Raw genomic sequence first — 18,071 nt, forward strand, 5'->3', positions numbered from 1 at the left:
CGTCAGCATTGGAATCAGCACAGCCGTCTCGCAGTTCCCGGTTCCCGAGTTTGTTTAAATCGGTATTTCTAAAATGCACGTGTGCTCAGCGGAGTCCGTATATTTCTGGGATATTGGGAACGATAAGAGGCTTCCCAATGATGAAAGATTGAATGGGCTTTCCCATAGTCATGCCTGACAAGTACGGTAGCTACGTAAAATGTAGGCTTAAATGAGATGGGAAGGACTCCTGACTGCTTTTAACCAGTGAGGTAGCAGGGAGCTCACAAATGTCATATACACTACTCTTGACTCATTGCATCTTGACTCCGGGCTGTTTTGTGGGATACAGATTAAAAAACAAAAACAAAATGCAAGATAAAATGTGGCACTACTATGGCCATTTCAATTACATTTGCATCAGAGTTATCCAAGAGACATGAGATCTCTGTAAATGCTGAGTGAGTGTTAATAGAATAATATCAGAAAACCTACAAAGTAACTAAACAGTTCCCCTGGCCTCCCCATTTGAGTGCAAGTAGCTAAATGAAGGGCTGCCTGTAAAATACCTTATTTCCACCAATAGAACTAAAAATCACATCAGCAAAAAGTGGCTTATGCTTTTGTCAGGTTCCTCACTGATAATTGTACCCTGCTCATCAAGTAATCTTCCCTCTTAAATGGACAGTTGGTTCAACATTCAGCAGTATCCAGGCCTACAGACTATATGAATCCATGATCCATGTTTCAAATCTAACTCACCATTCCTGCATATCGGTTTTGCCATCAGCACAGCCACACACTTATACTTTGTGTTTGCAGGACAAGGGTCTTTGAGACTCCCAGGACACAATTGGTTGGGGAATGGTTTAATGTATTTTAATATTCAAAGGTTTATTTACTGTAACTAAAATGTGTTCCCTAAATATGTCAGAGGAATTAAACCTGTTTTTGATTTCAAGCTGCATTTGGAGACTTCTCTCTCTGCATTAGCATTCTTATTTGTGAAAATAGCCCAGGGCTAGTTCTTATCTTAAGGCACTGAACATATTTTTTTATTGTATTAAACAACACATCACTGACATCTTGCTGTCCTAAGGAATATATACAGTACCAGTCAAAAGTTTGAGTACACCTCCTTGAAACCAGGTTTTTCATTATTATCTGTGCTTTAAACTCTATAAACATATCTATAAACACTTAATATTTAAATTACACGATATCTGTACATATAATCTTAAGTGAACTGCATTGAAAACGTGAATTCATCATTTTCAATAAAATGAACACCCAAAGCAACTAGATTTCAGCCTGAAGCCCAGGTTAGTTAAAAGGCAAAAATGTGTATGACATGGTGTTAGAACACTAAAAGAAGTTTAGAATTGTATTTGTTAGATGTTCTCACAGTTAACTAGTATATTATCTCATTTACCTTTTGTCATCAATTATAAGTAAACACATGAGTGTCCATGATAACAATAAATATAAGGAGCATGGGCAAAAGTTTGGAATTCCTGAATGACCATGGCAAAATTTGCTCAGTTAAGCAAGGAAGAAGTCTATAATCACTTTTGAGAAATGAAGGTAAACATGTAAGAACTTTGCAAGTGTCAGTTACTGCTGTGGCCAAGACTATCAAACGATATGAAAAAAACGGCACTCAAACTGGCTTGTATTTCACAGACTTGTGACTCTAACGAACACATTCCCTGATTCCAAAGTCACCTTTGGCCTTCCTGAACTTTTTCGGTCCTCATGAGTGCCAGTTTCCTCATATAGCAGTGGAACATTAAGAAACGTGCACAAAGAATCCAGAAAAAAGTTTCTTTACTAAATTAACACTAAACCCTTTAGGATTGGGGAATTTTCCATCATGGCATAAACACTTCAGTTAAAAGCTTTTTTAAAAACAGTTTATATCGGCAAATGCATCAACATTTTTGTGCACCACATGTAAGAGGCTTTTCCAATGCAGGTCACTTATTCAATATTGCTTTATTGTGGAAATGCTCTGTGGAAGCACTTTGGAGGTGAAAATGGCTGAGCCAAGGGTTGCTCAGGTTCGGCAAACCAGATTCTTCAGTGAGGATTTTTTTTATGGGTAGGGAGCTTTAGTGGGCAATCTGTTACAGTCATATTTAAAACGGGTGAAACGGACTGTTAAATCACAAGACGGTGCTGAAGAACAGACAGACAAACATTTTCCAGAAGTCAAACAAGTTTAGAAACATTTCAATACTGCTGACAGGTTTAAAATGAAAACGGTTCCTTAATTCTCTCAATGCGTTCGTTTCATTAAAAAAATCCTGAATGAGTAAGTCCCAAGTGGTATTGTGTACAAACAAGAAACAAAAAACCTGGAATATTGGAACCCAAACTGCTGGTAAAATTTCCATTTTTTTTAAATACAGATTTTCATATATATGTACATATATATATATTCTAGTCCATTATTAAGTCCTACTTTCCCCCCAGTGAGTTTGTCCAACAAGCCAAGTTGTTTGCAACACAGCCGGTGGTCTGAAGACTCCGTCCAGATACTGTGCCCAACACGTGATCTCTCTCTTGGGATCCATATCTACTCAAGTCCCAGGGTGTAGTTGATTCCCTGCACTAGGCCAATGATTACAGGTTGCCAAGCAACCAAGTAGCGTAGCCAGTCCAGCAGCTGTCCATACATGACATGAGGCCTCTCCCAGCTAGTTGTGTGCAGTTAAGGAAGTCACAATGTTCTTCAACATATTAAGGACATTACAGCTCCACAAACCAAAACATTCTATCAGAATATTCAGAAATATCTTAGTACCAGTAAACCAAAAAAATCTGGTCATTTTAAGCTAATCAAACAAATACTGTGGTGTTCTCTGTTTAGGATTTAAAAAACAACAACAAAATAGCTCTGATGGGGTGGGGGGGAGAGCCTACAAAATACTGTTTTACAATACCTTGACAGGATTCAGAGTTAAAAGAAATTCTGTTGTTCATAAAAAACGGAAGTTTGACAAAACACAGAAGTGTTAGAATATTGACAGGTTGTTTTCGTCACAAAAGGGCTTAACATACAAAATAGTGATGGGAAATAACTAAAACACCTGCACACATTAATTGTTTTAAAAAGGTCACCTGTTGATCTTATTCTGTGTCAGTAAGACACCCATGCATAGCAAACAACACCACACCAACAGAAAACCTCTAAGGACACATTGTGCGACACAGGAAATTACAGTCATCTGCCCTGTAGTATTCAAGTATTAGGGATGTTAAAAAAAATTACCAACAAATTACTGACCATGTTCACTACTGTGGAGAAAGCACATATTTGTAAGCGAGGTACTACAGTGTCAATCAAATTTAAAGGACTCAAGTGTCAGTTACTAGGTGGTGTTCCAAAAGTAACAAGTCAGAACTGAAGTACCTCACTTTATTGGTTACTTATATATGTTTTTTAACAAATTACCACATTTCATATACTATAAAAATTCAGCTTTTTTTAAACCAAACAGTACACATATAAAATCATACGGAAACTTGCATGAAAAATAGCTAAGCTCTTTTTTGAACCACACATGAGTCAGCCTTTCCTCACCAAGTGATACAAGTGTTCTGGGGTGTGCATGGGTGTGGGTGTCTGTATCTTCTGACCACATATAGTTTACATCACCTGTTGTGAAAATTCGCACGGGTAACAGCTTTAGAGCCAGAGGAGTTTATAACGGTCCACATAAAGCATGGCCCTTTTGCTTTCAAAATTTACCTTCAATACTATTACAAAACTGTATAGTCCAGAGTCCTCAAACCATTTTACAACAGCTTGAAGAAGATCGCATAATACAATGACAGACTGGCATTTCTCCTAAATTAGAATTAGTCAGCTACATTTTTTCCCCAAAACGAAAGCAATGTAAAATCATGGCATATAATGTACTTCAAAAATCAGTGGGAGTGAAGAAACTATTTAAAAAAAGGCCAAAAAGAATTTGTTTATTCTTATATTTTATCCAATAACCCAGGATACTGCTAAACTGCAAGGCAAGAAGGAAGCACTTACTGTAAATCAAATCTTGCATATGTCACTAGAGAAACAAAACTTTAAAGAATCCATTGTCAAGTAAGTCAAACTTACTTTAAAGCAAATTAAACAAACGTAATTTAAAACAAATCAATCATGTCATGTTGTTAATGCAATTTATAGAAAAGTTGAATTATAAATCCTAGTTAGGACACAAGGTTCAGATAAAGTGTAATTATTGCAAACAATTACTAGTTTCTATTCTGGATAAATGGTCTTGTATCAGGAACAGCATCAGATACATATTACTCAGCAGCTATGTCCTCACCGGCTGTAAGGTACAAAGCTGACATATGAATGTTTGATTGTTTTGCAATGTGCTTCTCCTCTCTAATGCTTATTTTAAGACTTATTTTTCCTCAGAAGTCTGCCATGTTTTGCAACCTAAGCCTTTTTTTTCCCACAATTTTCATTTTCCCCCCAAGGACAACAAAATACAAGTTACAATTTCCCTACAGCTTTGTAACCAGATGACAATCCAATAAGAAAAGAAAAGCAGAGTTAAGATATCAATAAGCTAAATTTCCAAGATTTTGTTAACAATTCTTAGGGCAAGCTCTGCTGAAATGACTACAGAGCTAGCAAAAGCAAATTAAGATGTGCTTTTATTTGTTTTCAGACTAATTTTGTTCTGTATAATAAACCAATCATATAAAACAAGTGGAATATGTATACACTGTAGTTTACCTATAGAATAATCTACATTGCACTGTGGTTGACTAACTGTTCAAACCTTGGCTCCTAATAAAAACATACATAAAAAAATATTTCTGTAGTATAGATATAAGTCTAGAGTAACCCTTTCGATATAAATATTAGCTTACTTCAAAGTATGACCTTATATTAATCACATGAGTTCACATGACCAACTACTTAAAGTCAGTTCACGTCTATACGTGGTTAAGAATATGACTACAAAAACAGCATGAAAAAAATTTCCACAGACCTTTAAATGTCATGTGATAGAACTGGTAAGATGATAAAAGATAGAAAATACTGAATAAGAACACACAGATATGGGCACTTGAGGGCATTGTTCAGCCCACATTTTAGACAAGCAGATTGCAGGTCTGCAGTATGTAAATGGTGTAAAATGCTGCCATACAGTCTACACGTATCGATGCTAAAATTATAATTTAAAATCTGCTGGAAACCAGCCCACGTATGAGGAAGTCAAATTCATAGCTTCACAAGAATTGAAGCTGACTGTATGTCATTTGTACTTCTATATGAAGTAAAAAAAAAAGTTTTAAAAAAATCCAGCTCAAGTCCATGTTTCGTTAAATTTTGCAGCTCCCCAGCTTGTCTGCTCAATTATCAAGCTTATTTATCCTCCAGGAATCCTGACTGTCGTGTCTATCAGACAGTGGGCCTCAATGCCACACTCCAGGTGTTCAGAAGGCTTGAACAAATTAAACGTCCATGTGTTAACTCCACATTGCACTGGACCTGCACCAGCGGAGTAGCGTGACGACAAACAAAAATCCAAAGGATACGGATTGCTGAACATCCTCTTGAGGTCCACCTTCTCCTTGCAGTATGGGCAGGTCTGCTTCTTTCCCACAATACACCAGCCTCGTATACAGAACTCATGGAATCTAAAGAGAGAGGGGTTAAGGTGGTAACAAAAGATGGCAAAGGTCTACACAGATTGCCAAGTACTGACTTAAATCTTAAGGTCATCACATTCCAGACAGAATGAATGTTCTTAAACACCTCATGGCTGTAACTTCAACACCCAATTACTTGTTGCAGTTCTGTCTCCAAAGCCTAATTATGATTATTTAATCATTAGACATGATTGATATTGACCATCTTAAAGCATTACAGCATAGGGGATTAGCAAGAGGATATTTGATATCAGAATTATTCATTGTTAGAAACAGGAGACAATTAGAAACTATATGTAAACATACACCTAACACTAAGAACATTACCCTTTACACAAAAGGTGAGTGTTCGGAACAAGATAAAACCTGTCATATTGTTTAAACTGACACCCTGGCTTTTTTCAGGAAACTACTGGTTGAAAAATAACCAGAAAGAGAGTTTAGTAGTGGCCTCCTGTTGTTTGTAGCATTAATATACTCAATGCAATTTGAGACATTTTAAAACCAGCAAGCATCCTAATGTTAATGGTATTTTTAATATGCATATGAAGCATACACAAGCCATTTAAGATTCATGACATATGAAACAGTCATTTTTTACTTGTATTTAATAAAAATATCCTTTAGACAATGTATTCAATCTTTTTTATAACACCTAATCAGCCAGATTTAATATAATCGGAACTAATTTGAAGCAATCACCCAAAACCACAGCTTAATTTCTATGAAGACGTTTTAGCATTATCAGTAAGTTGGAGGCAGAAATGAGCTCAAACTAGTTAAAAAGCAAGCAAAAAAATGCCAAATTACAGAGATTGAGGCAGACGGACTTTAGTCACATCCTGCTTGTTACCCAAGATGTGATTCTGCAATAGAACACCGATATACCTCTTGGAAATTCATATTCAGAATTGAAAATAGACTCAGTTACTTTAAGCTGCATTATTCATTATAGAACGTAAGGAGAACTTAACACGAAGAAGGTAAGAAATTATTGAAAAAAATTTTTTGCTATAAATTACGAATTATCTCTAAAGGAGAAAAAGCATTCTGAAGATTATTGAAACCAACCTGCGATATACAGCACTTGGTTTTGAAACTGAAATCCTCATTGCTGGCTCTCCTATTTGGAATAGGAGGAAAAGAGCTCAAATCACTCTCCACTAGGCACCACATCATTGCCTGTGATGTTACCCTAATCCTTGTCCATGTGTTTTTTTTAAAACTATTTTCATTTCTGTGGAGGGTGATCTGCTTTGTATTCTAAGGACACAGAATGAAGGTCATAAGGTCAGTTTCACAGATTTCTGAGGGAATGACATTGATAAAACAAGGTTATATATAAATGTTTCAAAAGGTTAGGAATAAACAGTGCAATAATAGTTTACATCACTGGTGTGGAGCAGCAAGGTTCATTACACTGAAGAAAAATGTACAAAAATTTCGAATACTCTTTTTGTTGTCTTGAACAAACAATAACGCATGCTCCGTTTATTCCGGCCTGTAGGAATGCGTCTGAGAGGGGCCTCCCTGAAAAGCAGCATGTCTGACTCTAAAACAAACCAGGATCAGATCCAATTCATAAATTGGGCTCCCTCTTGACATATGCATTGATGAAGGGCACAACACTCAGAGCTTCTTTCTCTGTAAGCCCAAGGAGGCAAGGAGGTATCCTCTAGCTGGAGGTATCCTGTCAATCAAGCACGATCAACCAATGAGGAACCTGCTAGGGCAAAGACAATACACCTGATGACGTTACAACCCTACTCGCTGGACTTAAAAGGTCCTGTCCAACAATGTAACCTTGCTCATTCTCGGCTCTTAACTCAAGCTGCCAACCTGACACTAACCAGCCGTGTCACTCGACCAGCTTCAAGAAACAGAGCAACCAAAACAAGAGAAATCTTGCCAATGGCCAGCCAATTGTGATCTCAGCACATTTTCCTGGCAAGCCTAATTATAGATTTATCACCTTGCAACTCACAACTGGCAACCCAGTGGGGCTCAGCAGGTGTGGGCTTGGTCAGTACCAGCATGACAGGCCTCCTGGGAAAGCTAAAGTTGCTATTACCTGTAAAGCACTTTCAGTGGAGTGTCTAGAAAAGCGCTATATAAGTGTAAGTCATTCATTTAATTAATAAAAAATTCAGTAGCAGCGCTACACCCCAGAGCAAGCGGAATTTCTCCCCACTTCCTCCTGGAGCAGAAACAAAGTCAGACTTTGCGCACAAACTGGTGGAAAGCCACTTAAGAGCAAAGTGGAATTCTTTGTGCTCAAGGGCAGCCAACTTCAGCACTGGGTTGACAAAACTTGTCTTTCTTTCTGAAAGCTGAGAGGACAAGGGCTGGGGTTGAGCCAGAGGAAAAAGCCTGGGCATAGCTGCAATGAATCGAGTCAGCGCTCTCTGTGGGACTGCATATCAAATAGCCTGGCCAGTGGAACTCTCATTCCAAACACTGTTGATTAAATTACCGTCATGAGCTAAACCCAAGATGCACTGTCTTCGAGAACATACACATTTGAATCCGAGACCATTTTAACTTACAAGGCGTCATAATGTATTGAAACCCTCACATTACTTATAAATTTGGAATCCCCGAGTGAACGATCAGCCCTTTTTCTCCAGGCAGATTGATTCAAATATTACTTTTTGGTGCCTTTTTGTTTTGCTGTTGTAATAATAAAATTGCACATGGCATGCTCTAAATTGGTGTGCAGATTTTGTTTTTTATTTTGTCTGATTGACTCCAAGTAGCGATTAAAGTTCTCCCGCAATTTACTAATTTTAATTTCTAAATGTTCCAGTACATTAACACCATCATGCCACCACAACAGGCATCTTTCCAACAGATCTACACACCTTTTTGCCCCTGTACAGGCAGGGACATTCTGCATTAAAATTCTATGTTTAGATCACCAAAATTAATTCCCTCAGGAATTTTAATTTCAACCAAATTGTTTTTGCAAACCTATTCAGACCAATTCAGCCTGCTTTTACAGTCAGAACTACAAGGCTTTATTGCAGTTCATAGAATGGATGGTTCAGCAAGTTGTTTTAAAATGTCAGCTACCTTTTCAAACACCGAGGGATTTTCCCTTCTAACATTTAAAAGTCAGTTTTGCCCCATGTCTGTCCTCATTATTTGATTAAGAATACAAGTTACTAGTTAAGCAAAAGACGGAAATGGAAACTGTTTGGGAAATTACAAATTTAAAAATATATGCCTTACAGGTATTTTAGCTACGTCATTTTACACGACTGTGATTGCGGTACACTCACGCGTTTCATTTTGTTCCTTGTGTGCACATGCTCTGCGTAAATGCAGTGTTGCAAAATTACCGTTAGCATTTAAGTATAGACGGAAATATGAGCACGATAAACTTGCGGAAGAAGGTCTATTCATTTCAGATCTCTGATGCAACTGTTTTACTGGCAAACTTACAGTCTTGTCAATAAGATCATTTATTTTGGGGATAGACACCTTCATATCTGCCAGGAAGAGTCTAAAGGAGTGAGATAGAAATTTGTTTTTTTTTGCTTTTTGGACACCAGGCTGCTTTCCAATAATAAATCTCAGAGAGGTATATGAAGGAAATACTAAACATTCTTCTCACCAGTATAGGAGCCGCTTAATAGCTTCCAAACATCTCATTACTAGACTAAGACTGACAAGGAAATCGGTAATAGATCAATACTAAGGATTTTCTATACTGAAAATCCCAAAATAGCTCTAAAACAACTGATGTTAGAACATAAGAAAGGTTCCAAATGAGAATAGATCATACTGCCCATTTAGATAATTTGCTTGCTCGTAGCTAGTTAATCTAATTTCTAAAGTAAGCCAGGGTATCAGCTTTGACGACAGCTTGTTCCACACTCCCACCACTCTTGGGGTAAGAAAGGGTTTCTAATTCTCAATTGTTAATGCACTTCCAAGCAGTTGGCCTGTGTTTTTGATTCACCGTGGATTCTGAAGACGTCCTCTGTAGTGACTCTGTCAGTGCCATGCAGGATTGTAAATACTCAGATCTTATCCCCTCCTAGCCATCTCTGGTCAAGTAGCGTTATTTTAGTAGTCCAATGACCAAAACTGTACACTATTCAAGATGAGGTCTTACTTGATCATCAAACAATTTAAACATTCCTCCATTTAAATTCTAGCATTTTTAAGGATACCACCTACTACTGTTGCCATTTTATTTTGCTTCCCCATATCGAGAAGATGAAAGTGCTTAGGTAGCTTCTTCAAGTTTGTTTCCCTATCTTATATTTAGTTAATTTACCACCAAGCTCAATCTGCCTGGACGCCTGTGTCATGTCTGGCTGCAAAGCATCCCACAACTGATAGCTTGAGGACCTGGATGTTCCCATTATCAGTTTACACAGAGGACCAGGGCAAAGCCAAGGAAAGGATACACATGGTTGCAGGATAGTCTGTAGGTGTTCTCGATGATTCCCTCCTCGCTTACATCCACCAGGATCTGTTGTCCACACACTGCGCAGATATTATCAGACAGGTGCTTGGTGGGCATTCCTGAAGCACTGTAATACTGAGACCCAAAGACACACAGCATTACAGAAAAATGACTGGTGAAGCCACCTTATATACTAAAGCTAGTTAGGTTCTGGCTTATTGGTCAACCTAACATTTTACAATTTTAGTTTAACATATTAACAGCTATCTTAAGCTTTAAATTATACTCCATTAGGATTGATTTATTACTTATGACAAGACTAGAAATTCTGTGAGTACTGAATTATTTAGAAAAGAATGACTTGTGTAGAGGCATCTGTTCAGGCATGAAAAAAAAAGCCTCGACTATTGTGAAAATACCCAGTGTAAATTGAATTCACTGAACGTTTCCCCATTCGTATCATCACTACAGCACAGATGAGATATTGTAAGAGTAAGAGGTTTTAAAGTTAAAGAACATAATGACAATTTTCGTCTGCAGCTCTCTTGGCTTAAACAGTAGATTCTCAGCCATTAAACTAGTTGACATGTTGTAAGGGGGAGGTGGCGTAGAGACTTCGGCTGCCTCTATCTCTTCACACCTCAAATGTCGCTCACCAGTGCGACTTCCTTACCCCTACTGTGGACGCCATGAAGTCTGCACACATTTCGGCAAAGTCACGGCCCAAAACGCCATAATAGAGGCCATAGAAGAGGAGGGACACACCAAAGTCCATAGCGTCTTCAGGCTTTATTCTGTGGGGAAAAAATGTTTGAACTTGTTTATTACACCACTATAAAAAAACAATCCCACATTCCTTGTTAAAATTAACAATTACATTAAAAAGAGGTGGCTTTGCTTCTTCAATGAAATGCTGACCATGAAAAAATAATTGTGGTGTTACATACCTGAATATTAAGTTTATGCCAAACAAGGTAAACATGACAGCAGCATATCCCACAATCCCAATCGTGTAGCTTAATTTGTAGAGCAACAGGAACCATTTGTAAACCAACCTATTCGGAGAAGAGAGAAGTTACATTGTTACACTGGCCTCTACTGAACAGGTGGAAGGCCTAGCATATCATTAAGAAGATGTTTAGTATTTAAAAACATTTTTAACACCTAACAGTTTGCCTACCATTTTGTCTACTGTTTCCCATTTAAAACTTCAGAGCCATCATACATGGTACAATCCTACTTCAAAAAGGTAGAAACAAGTTTAAACCCAGACTTCCTGATCTTGGAAAAGTAACGTCCTCTCAGCAGTTCGTAAGTAATGGCAATACCCCCCGGAGGCGTCCTGTTACCTGGGAGTTGTGCAGTTGAGTGGCTTACGCGTCGCTCTAAAGGTGACCAAGGCTGTGACCGCAGAGAAGATGAACCAGGTCACCAGGAACCTCCACCAGTGCAGCTTGGTGGTGAAGTACAGGGGTACCACCCACATCTGGAACAGGGTCACGAGCTGTACCAGGGCAAGACACAACAGCAGACATCTAGTACTGAAGAAAGACTATGGGCTCACAGTGTGTATATACACACAGCCACATCTGGACCAGGGTCACCAGCTGTACCAGGGCAAGACAACAGGGCAGACAGCTAGTACCAAAGAAAGACTATGAGCATACCGATACGGTACATACCGCCTGACTAAAGAACCACGGTATACTGGTTTTACCGCGCATCTTTACTGAACAGGGCTGACAGATAGTACTGAAGAAAGACTATGTGCTCTCAGTGTGTATAAACACACACACCCATATCTGGAACAGGCTCAAGACTGTATCAGGGTAAGGACAGCTCTTTCCACAGTGCAAGACTGAACAGGGCTGACAGCTAGTACTGAAGAAAAACTATGGGCTCACAGTGTGTATATGCACACCCACGTCTGGCACGGGGTCACCAGCTGTATGAGGATAAGGAAAAGCCGTTAGCACAGGGAAACACTGTACAGGGCTGACAAGTAGTACTGACAAAAGACTATGGGCTCACAGTGTGTATATACACACACAAACATGGCACGGGTTCACCAGTTGTATCAGGATAAGGACAGCTCTAAAAACAGGACAACACTGAACAGGGATGACAGTACTTAGAAACCTGAAGAAACACAATATGATCTTGCAGTGTGTACACATGCTTTAGTTCTTGTTTAGAGACTAAGATTTTTTGCTTCAACAAATATCAGCCAGTAAATAGAACTGTTTTTGTGTTTTCGTTACACTTACCTTTATCAAAAGTTACTCATTAATCCCTCAGAGGTTGGTTGAGAGGTATTAAATTATGCAGCTAATTAAAAAAATGGACAAAATATGTAACTGATTACATACTGTAGGAGGACACTAGGCTCTCCGGGGATTGATTTTAACACTCCTATTCTACATACCATAAGGAAGCATTCATAAAACAAAGCTAAAAGACAGAAATAATAATAATAATGACTCGTCCAATAGAGTTTCTTAATTTTCAACATATGTTTCCTTATCTAACATTTAAGTCCTTTTATTCAAATTTTGAATACTAGTAGAACAAGACTGTTAATCAGAAGGTACTGCATTTATTTTGTGTGTGATCAAATGAAAAAAAATACATTTACGTGTAACAGACTTGACGTTTCCGGAAATATCATTATATGTTTGTGAATATTAACGTTTTAGTGGTGTAAAATAAGTTTCCCTAAAAAACATTATAGAAAATTAAACTTTTTCAATTACAGGTTTTTGATGTAGACGTTCAACTTCGATTCCAGTTTATCAAGGTCACAGAGTTTACGTGACTCTACTGTACAGAACGTTGAATTTGACCCCCTCTAGCGGCACAACTTGAAACTGCAGCAGCTATGGAATGTGCTTCTGAATGAATTTTTTTGCAGTCCGATTTGCTATTTATTCTGCTGAAACAGGTCAGCATTTATTATGCTGCCTTGTTCCACCGACTTGGCTTGGTCTCACACGCTAACCTGAAAAGGGCACAACAGCGCTTGCACTTCCTGCAGTGCTTAAAGAAATACAGTATGGGGAAGCAGCTCCTCATGAACCTTTACCGCAGCAGCATAGAAAGTGTCCTCACTAGTGGCATCACTGTGCGGTCCAGTAATTTTACCATGCATGACAGAGACGCACTACAAAGGCTTGTGGCAATGGCACAGAGGATTACAGATTGTGATTTACCATCCATCAGTGAGATCCACACCATCCGCTGTCACAATAAAGCCCAATCCATCATTCAGGATCCCATCCCAGCCACACACTGTTCTCCCCCCTATCCTCTGGCAACCAATACCACACTGTTAAAGCAAGGACCACTAGACTCAAGAATAGCTCCTATCCCACTGCAGTGCACATCCTCAACGGCTAACTGCGGTGCCTTAATACACATCTGGACTATACACTTTTTAGATGGTCAACCCTTTTTTTTTTGGTCTCTCTACTACATATTTATTATTCCACAACATATTTCTTGTTTCTGCTGTCTGCATTGTGTGGTGTTGTCTGTTGTACTGTGTATGTCCCGAGCGATCAGCGCTATTTCCAATGTACGTGTACATATGGCAATAAACTACTCTACTCTCTACTTGTTCAATTATTTTCTCTTGCTTTTTTAAAAAAAATTGCACGCTGAATAAACAGCATAAAGAAACCCTTGTTTAACCCCAGTCTTGGACCTTCATTGCCTGGCCTAATCAGTCTGTCAGTCCTGCGCCCACTATCCAAGATTGCTCTATGGTCCTGGTGTGCTGCTGTGAAAGGGGTCCACCATGTTGGGAGCCGGAGTATGAGAAAGGGCGCTCACATTGTAAGACCTGGGGTGCCTCTGCTTCCACTGCACCAGTAGCAGCTGGGCGATGACCAGGGTGACGATGAGAATGAGGACCATCTCCGCGTGCATGGCCTCATGTCCGCGGTGCTTGGCGTGCATCCTGGCATGCTCCAATCTATAACACACACACACACCCATGTCAACATGTGGAGCAGAGAAAAAAGAGACTTCAGCACACATGTTGCAGAGCCCACACAATGCTTCCGTCAAACTTTTTTTAACAGACTCCTGTCATTCCGGGGCTTGGCTAAAATAGGGATAATTCAGCTACACTCCTGTGTGCCTGAGCAAAATAATCTGCTTTTCTTGCAGAAAGAATTCCTGTCCTCCAGGAAACAACACTACACTGGCACACAAAACTGCTTTCAGAAATACACCCATCCAAGGGTTCATTACAAGAACGCCAGTTAATCGTTAGGGGCGTCTTCTCCAGAAGCATACAGATCAAGGAGGGACCATCCTGGACAGGATGCCAGTCCCTCACAGGGCACACATATGTATGTGCACAATCTTTAATGCTGCAAATTACTACAATTAAAAATACTACAAGAAAACAAAATCAAGAATTTAATAAAGAACAGCATTCTTTAATGATGCGTCGAACTTTTTCTGCTCAGTTTTCCCAAGTAAAAAATGACAGCTTACTTCCCATTTTCCTGTCAAATATGATGCATTTGTTTTACAGGTACACCTGCATAAATGATCACACTCTAAGAACTGAAGATGTTAATCTCACACCCATTTAAGAGTGTATGCTGAATGCATAAATATTGATGAAAATGTTTTTAGAAAGTAAGCCTCTTAAGTGCAGAAATAATCATAATGACTCACCTCCATTTCTCCTCTGGCGACAGCTGTGACATATCAACCTGGAAATGGAAGGTGTGATAGGAGAAATAATTAGAAATCAAGAAATGAAGTCGCACACTGTGACCTACACACAAACTAATTCATGAAGAAGTCCGCCATTGGTAAACAACCTAAATACTTGCACTGCACAGCTGAACAAAAGCAAACTGAAGTGAAAGGCAGAAGCAAGACATCAGAATAAGAAGGAAACCGTTTCCTTCTTATTCTGATGTCTATCAGAAACCAGAAAGCTAGGAAACCGTTTCACATACATCAGTGCCTTATCTACACAATGCAAGGGTGTCCATTTAAATTATATACAACACTGCACCTGGGAAGTATAAAGTTAAGTATTCATTCAGAAAAAAAACAGATTTACTATTCCAACAGATTGTGATATACCATAGGATACCTTTATTTGTTCTCACTACAACAGGGCTGGGTTTGTGCACAAATTGTCTCATTCAAAACCACTCCCTAAGACCAGGATTTCCACAGATCCATTGCAAAACACTTTTAGCTCATCATCTCATCCAGGGATCGGCAAACAGTAGGCTCTTTTTTCTCAAAGCTAGGTGTTGGATATTCTCCTCCAGTTGGAAACTTTGGTGCTGATGACTCTGAATTGTGGGATTCTGTCAGAGTTGTTCCAACAAGCAAATGCCTGTTCACTGGTCTCTGTGCCCTAGATGTCACATGTCATTCCAGATCACCCACTAAAAGTGCAAAAGTTTATTGTTTCTGCTGAGGAGTGCATAACAGATTTTAATTAAGAAAGCCAACATTACAGTAGCAACCTGGGGTTGTGCGCTGATTAATGTACAGTGTAATCATGTGGTCTTGGTCATCATCAGTCATTAGAAGTGGAGTTTGGAGCAACAAGACACTCAGCAAACTGCACACTCGCACTTCCCTATCGATTGGTCTGTCACACACAACAATCAGCATATCATTCTGCACATCAGTGTCGTGCTCTCTGACATCCAGCAGGGTAGTGGTCAACACAAACACTTGGCAGCTAAAGTCCATGAGTCTACTACTGGTGAGTCTGCCTGAAGCATTGCTCCAACAGACTGAAAGCAAGAAGGCACTAAGAAGTGGGGCAATGCTGGTTCATTTCATTTTCCCCAAGATTGACATTTCACAGTGTAATTCACATCACTGTGCCCTATCACCTCTCACACGAACAAGGGGAGTTAAACAACCAATCGTGAAAGATCAACTGATCAACATGAAGTAGAGAACACTTCAGTGTTCGTCATCTATACGCTTTTATCTAAAACCGTGCATCAGAGTGAACTGTTTCTTTTGATGATCAGTATAGTTTGACTAAAGGTTTACCAATTTTAATTAAGGGACAGCTCAGCTGGAATGAGAACTCGTAGACGCAGGTTACTCCAGGTTGCAGACTGGGAAACAACGGATCAGATAATGCACCTTTTTCAGTTCCACAGTGGGCGATCATAATAAACCGTGTCCTTTCACAGGACAAAACCTCAAAACGTCCCCGCCCCCTAAACGAAATGAACCGTGTCGCAGCCCATTCTCTCTCCGAGTTTCTCCTGTTAGCCGCCCAACAGTTTTCGTTAGGCAAAACCACGTGACGACGAGCAGGTTTCAACCGAGCGTGTACGTCCCTCAGTTCCAACAAAGCGATGACATATGGTCCCCTCTGGGCGCCTCCTTTAAAGGCGAACGTTTCTGGCAAATAAATGTAAATTAACCCACCTTTACATGTCTTTCTCTCGCCAATGTGAAGAGCACAAAGCAATTGAAACGAGCTTAGTCTAACCTAAAGTAACCTTTGCACCAGTTGCCACATCATCTAGGTGGATGAATGCACACGTCTGAAAACAAAACTGCAGTTCTATATGCCAGCCAGGCCAAAGCATCAGTTCAGCATTGGCGACATATTCATACACAAAGCTAAATGAATCAACACGATCCTACAAAAATGTTCAGAAACACCCAGTACAAAGGTGTGTTGAGACAGATAACAGCACTTAAAACAAAATGGACTTCTGTAAACCTTAAGCATAAACTATTACTAATCTGGGGCGGGTTTAAAACACACATAACTAATCTATTCGATTCCCGACTTTACTGTCATCAAGAGAGTGAAGGCGTGCCTGTGTTCTCCAGTTTAGTCCAACCTTCCTGATCAGATCAGATATACAAGATACTCGACCAGCATCCAGACCGGTTTCTGTTGCTATTTCTAACCTTGATGCCGCATGCAAATCGCTAAAATACAGTCTAGTTACAAAATTTTAATGGTTTGATTTTGGGGTTTCGTCCCTTGTTATCACTAATGAATCGCATCTGGCCTCCACCGACTGGATAAAAAACCAAGGTTTACTAGCAGAAAACTAAAACATTGTGATACCCCAGCGAGAAAAGAAGTGCAACGGAGATAGAGACAAGGACTTAAGTTCTCTTCCGTTTTTTTTAAAGACCTGAATTCGTGTTGATAATCACACTGATTCAGGGTGCTGAAGGCAACTTCTACCCTACACGCTTTCAAGTCATGAACCTCGAGCTAAAAACGCAAACTGGGAAGGTAACGGAGCGATCGTCCACGACCCATAATCCGCCTGGGTGTAACAAATAGGATCCCCTGACCTGTGGTTCATCGTGGTCACCGTGATCGTGCTCAACTCCATCAACCTCCACCTCAAACACCCCCGCCATCTTCGGGAGCACCAGCGGCGAGTAGCTTTAGCCGGCACCTTCCGGGTTGGGAAGGGCGATGGCCAATCACAGGGCTGGACTGAATCCCTGTTCCTTCTCAGGCTGCAGCCCGTCAGCCAATCACATCCGGGGAAAGCCTGGAGAAGGAGTGTTGTTGTAGGTGTAGATTGGGGGGTGGGAATTGGATTGCGGATCGCATCACGTTAAGAAAAGGAAAAGACTGCAATTTATTGTCTTCACGTATTTCCGCCCATCGAGCCTGCGCTGCTGTTTGAACGCTCGCAAGAGCACTTCAGTTTTCATGTACAGTTTTGAGCATCAATGTCTAATAAATGTTAAAAAATGATGTCGAAGACAAGTAAGAGAGCAGAATATCATTTGTCCCTGCAACACCGACATTACTGCAAACTTAAAGAGCTGATGTGTTACAGGTAATGTACTGTAATACTATTTTTGGAGATAGGGTGGAGAGGTTTAGGTCATGGTGTGTAACTTTTTGTACGCGTATAAAAACAAACTTAATAAACAGAACATTTCTGCAAACCCATTATGATTTTGAAAGGAAATATTTCGAGTCGTATTATATCTATATGCAGAT

General features: G+C 39.6%; 1 protein-coding gene across 1 annotated transcript; it reads right to left on the reverse strand.

Moving 5' to 3' along the window:
- Positions 1 to 1,789: 1,789 nt before the first annotated feature.
- On the reverse strand, positions 1,790 to 17,532 carry rnf121 (ring finger protein 121). Its single transcript, XM_006627846.3, has 9 exons — positions 17,405 to 17,532; positions 14,765 to 14,802; positions 13,907 to 14,048; positions 11,425 to 11,579; positions 11,023 to 11,130; positions 10,749 to 10,869; positions 10,077 to 10,210; positions 5,545 to 5,646; positions 1,790 to 2,678 (listed from the first exon to the last, which is right to left on the reverse strand). Exons 1-9 carry the CDS (start codon positions 17,471 to 17,473, stop codon positions 2,558 to 2,560), a joined length of 990 nt encoding a protein of 329 aa, XP_006627909.1. The 5' UTR covers positions 17,474 to 17,532; the 3' UTR covers positions 1,790 to 2,557.
- Between the last annotated feature and the right edge of the window lie 539 nt (positions 17,533 to 18,071).

Source organism: Lepisosteus oculatus, chromosome 5 (assembly GCF_040954835.1).
Source record: "Lepisosteus oculatus isolate fLepOcu1 chromosome 5, fLepOcu1.hap2, whole genome shotgun sequence".
NCBI lineage: Eukaryota > Metazoa > Chordata > Actinopteri > Semionotiformes > Lepisosteidae > Lepisosteus > Lepisosteus oculatus.

Bases quoted from the DNA above. Each gene is read 5' to 3' on its own strand.
- rnf121 (XM_006627846.3), bottom strand. From the start codon at position 17,473: ATGGCGGGGGTGTTTGAGGTGGAGGTTGATGGAGTTGAGCACGATCAC. The intron at 11,580-13,906 runs GTGAGCGCCCTT...GCCCTGGTACAG, and splicing joins GGCACCCCAGGTCTTACAAT to CTCGTGACCCTGTTCCAGAT. The intron at 2,679-5,544 runs GTATCCTTTGGA...GCACACAACTAG, and splicing joins AAGAGGATGTTCAGCAATCC to CTGGGAGAGGCCTCATGTCA.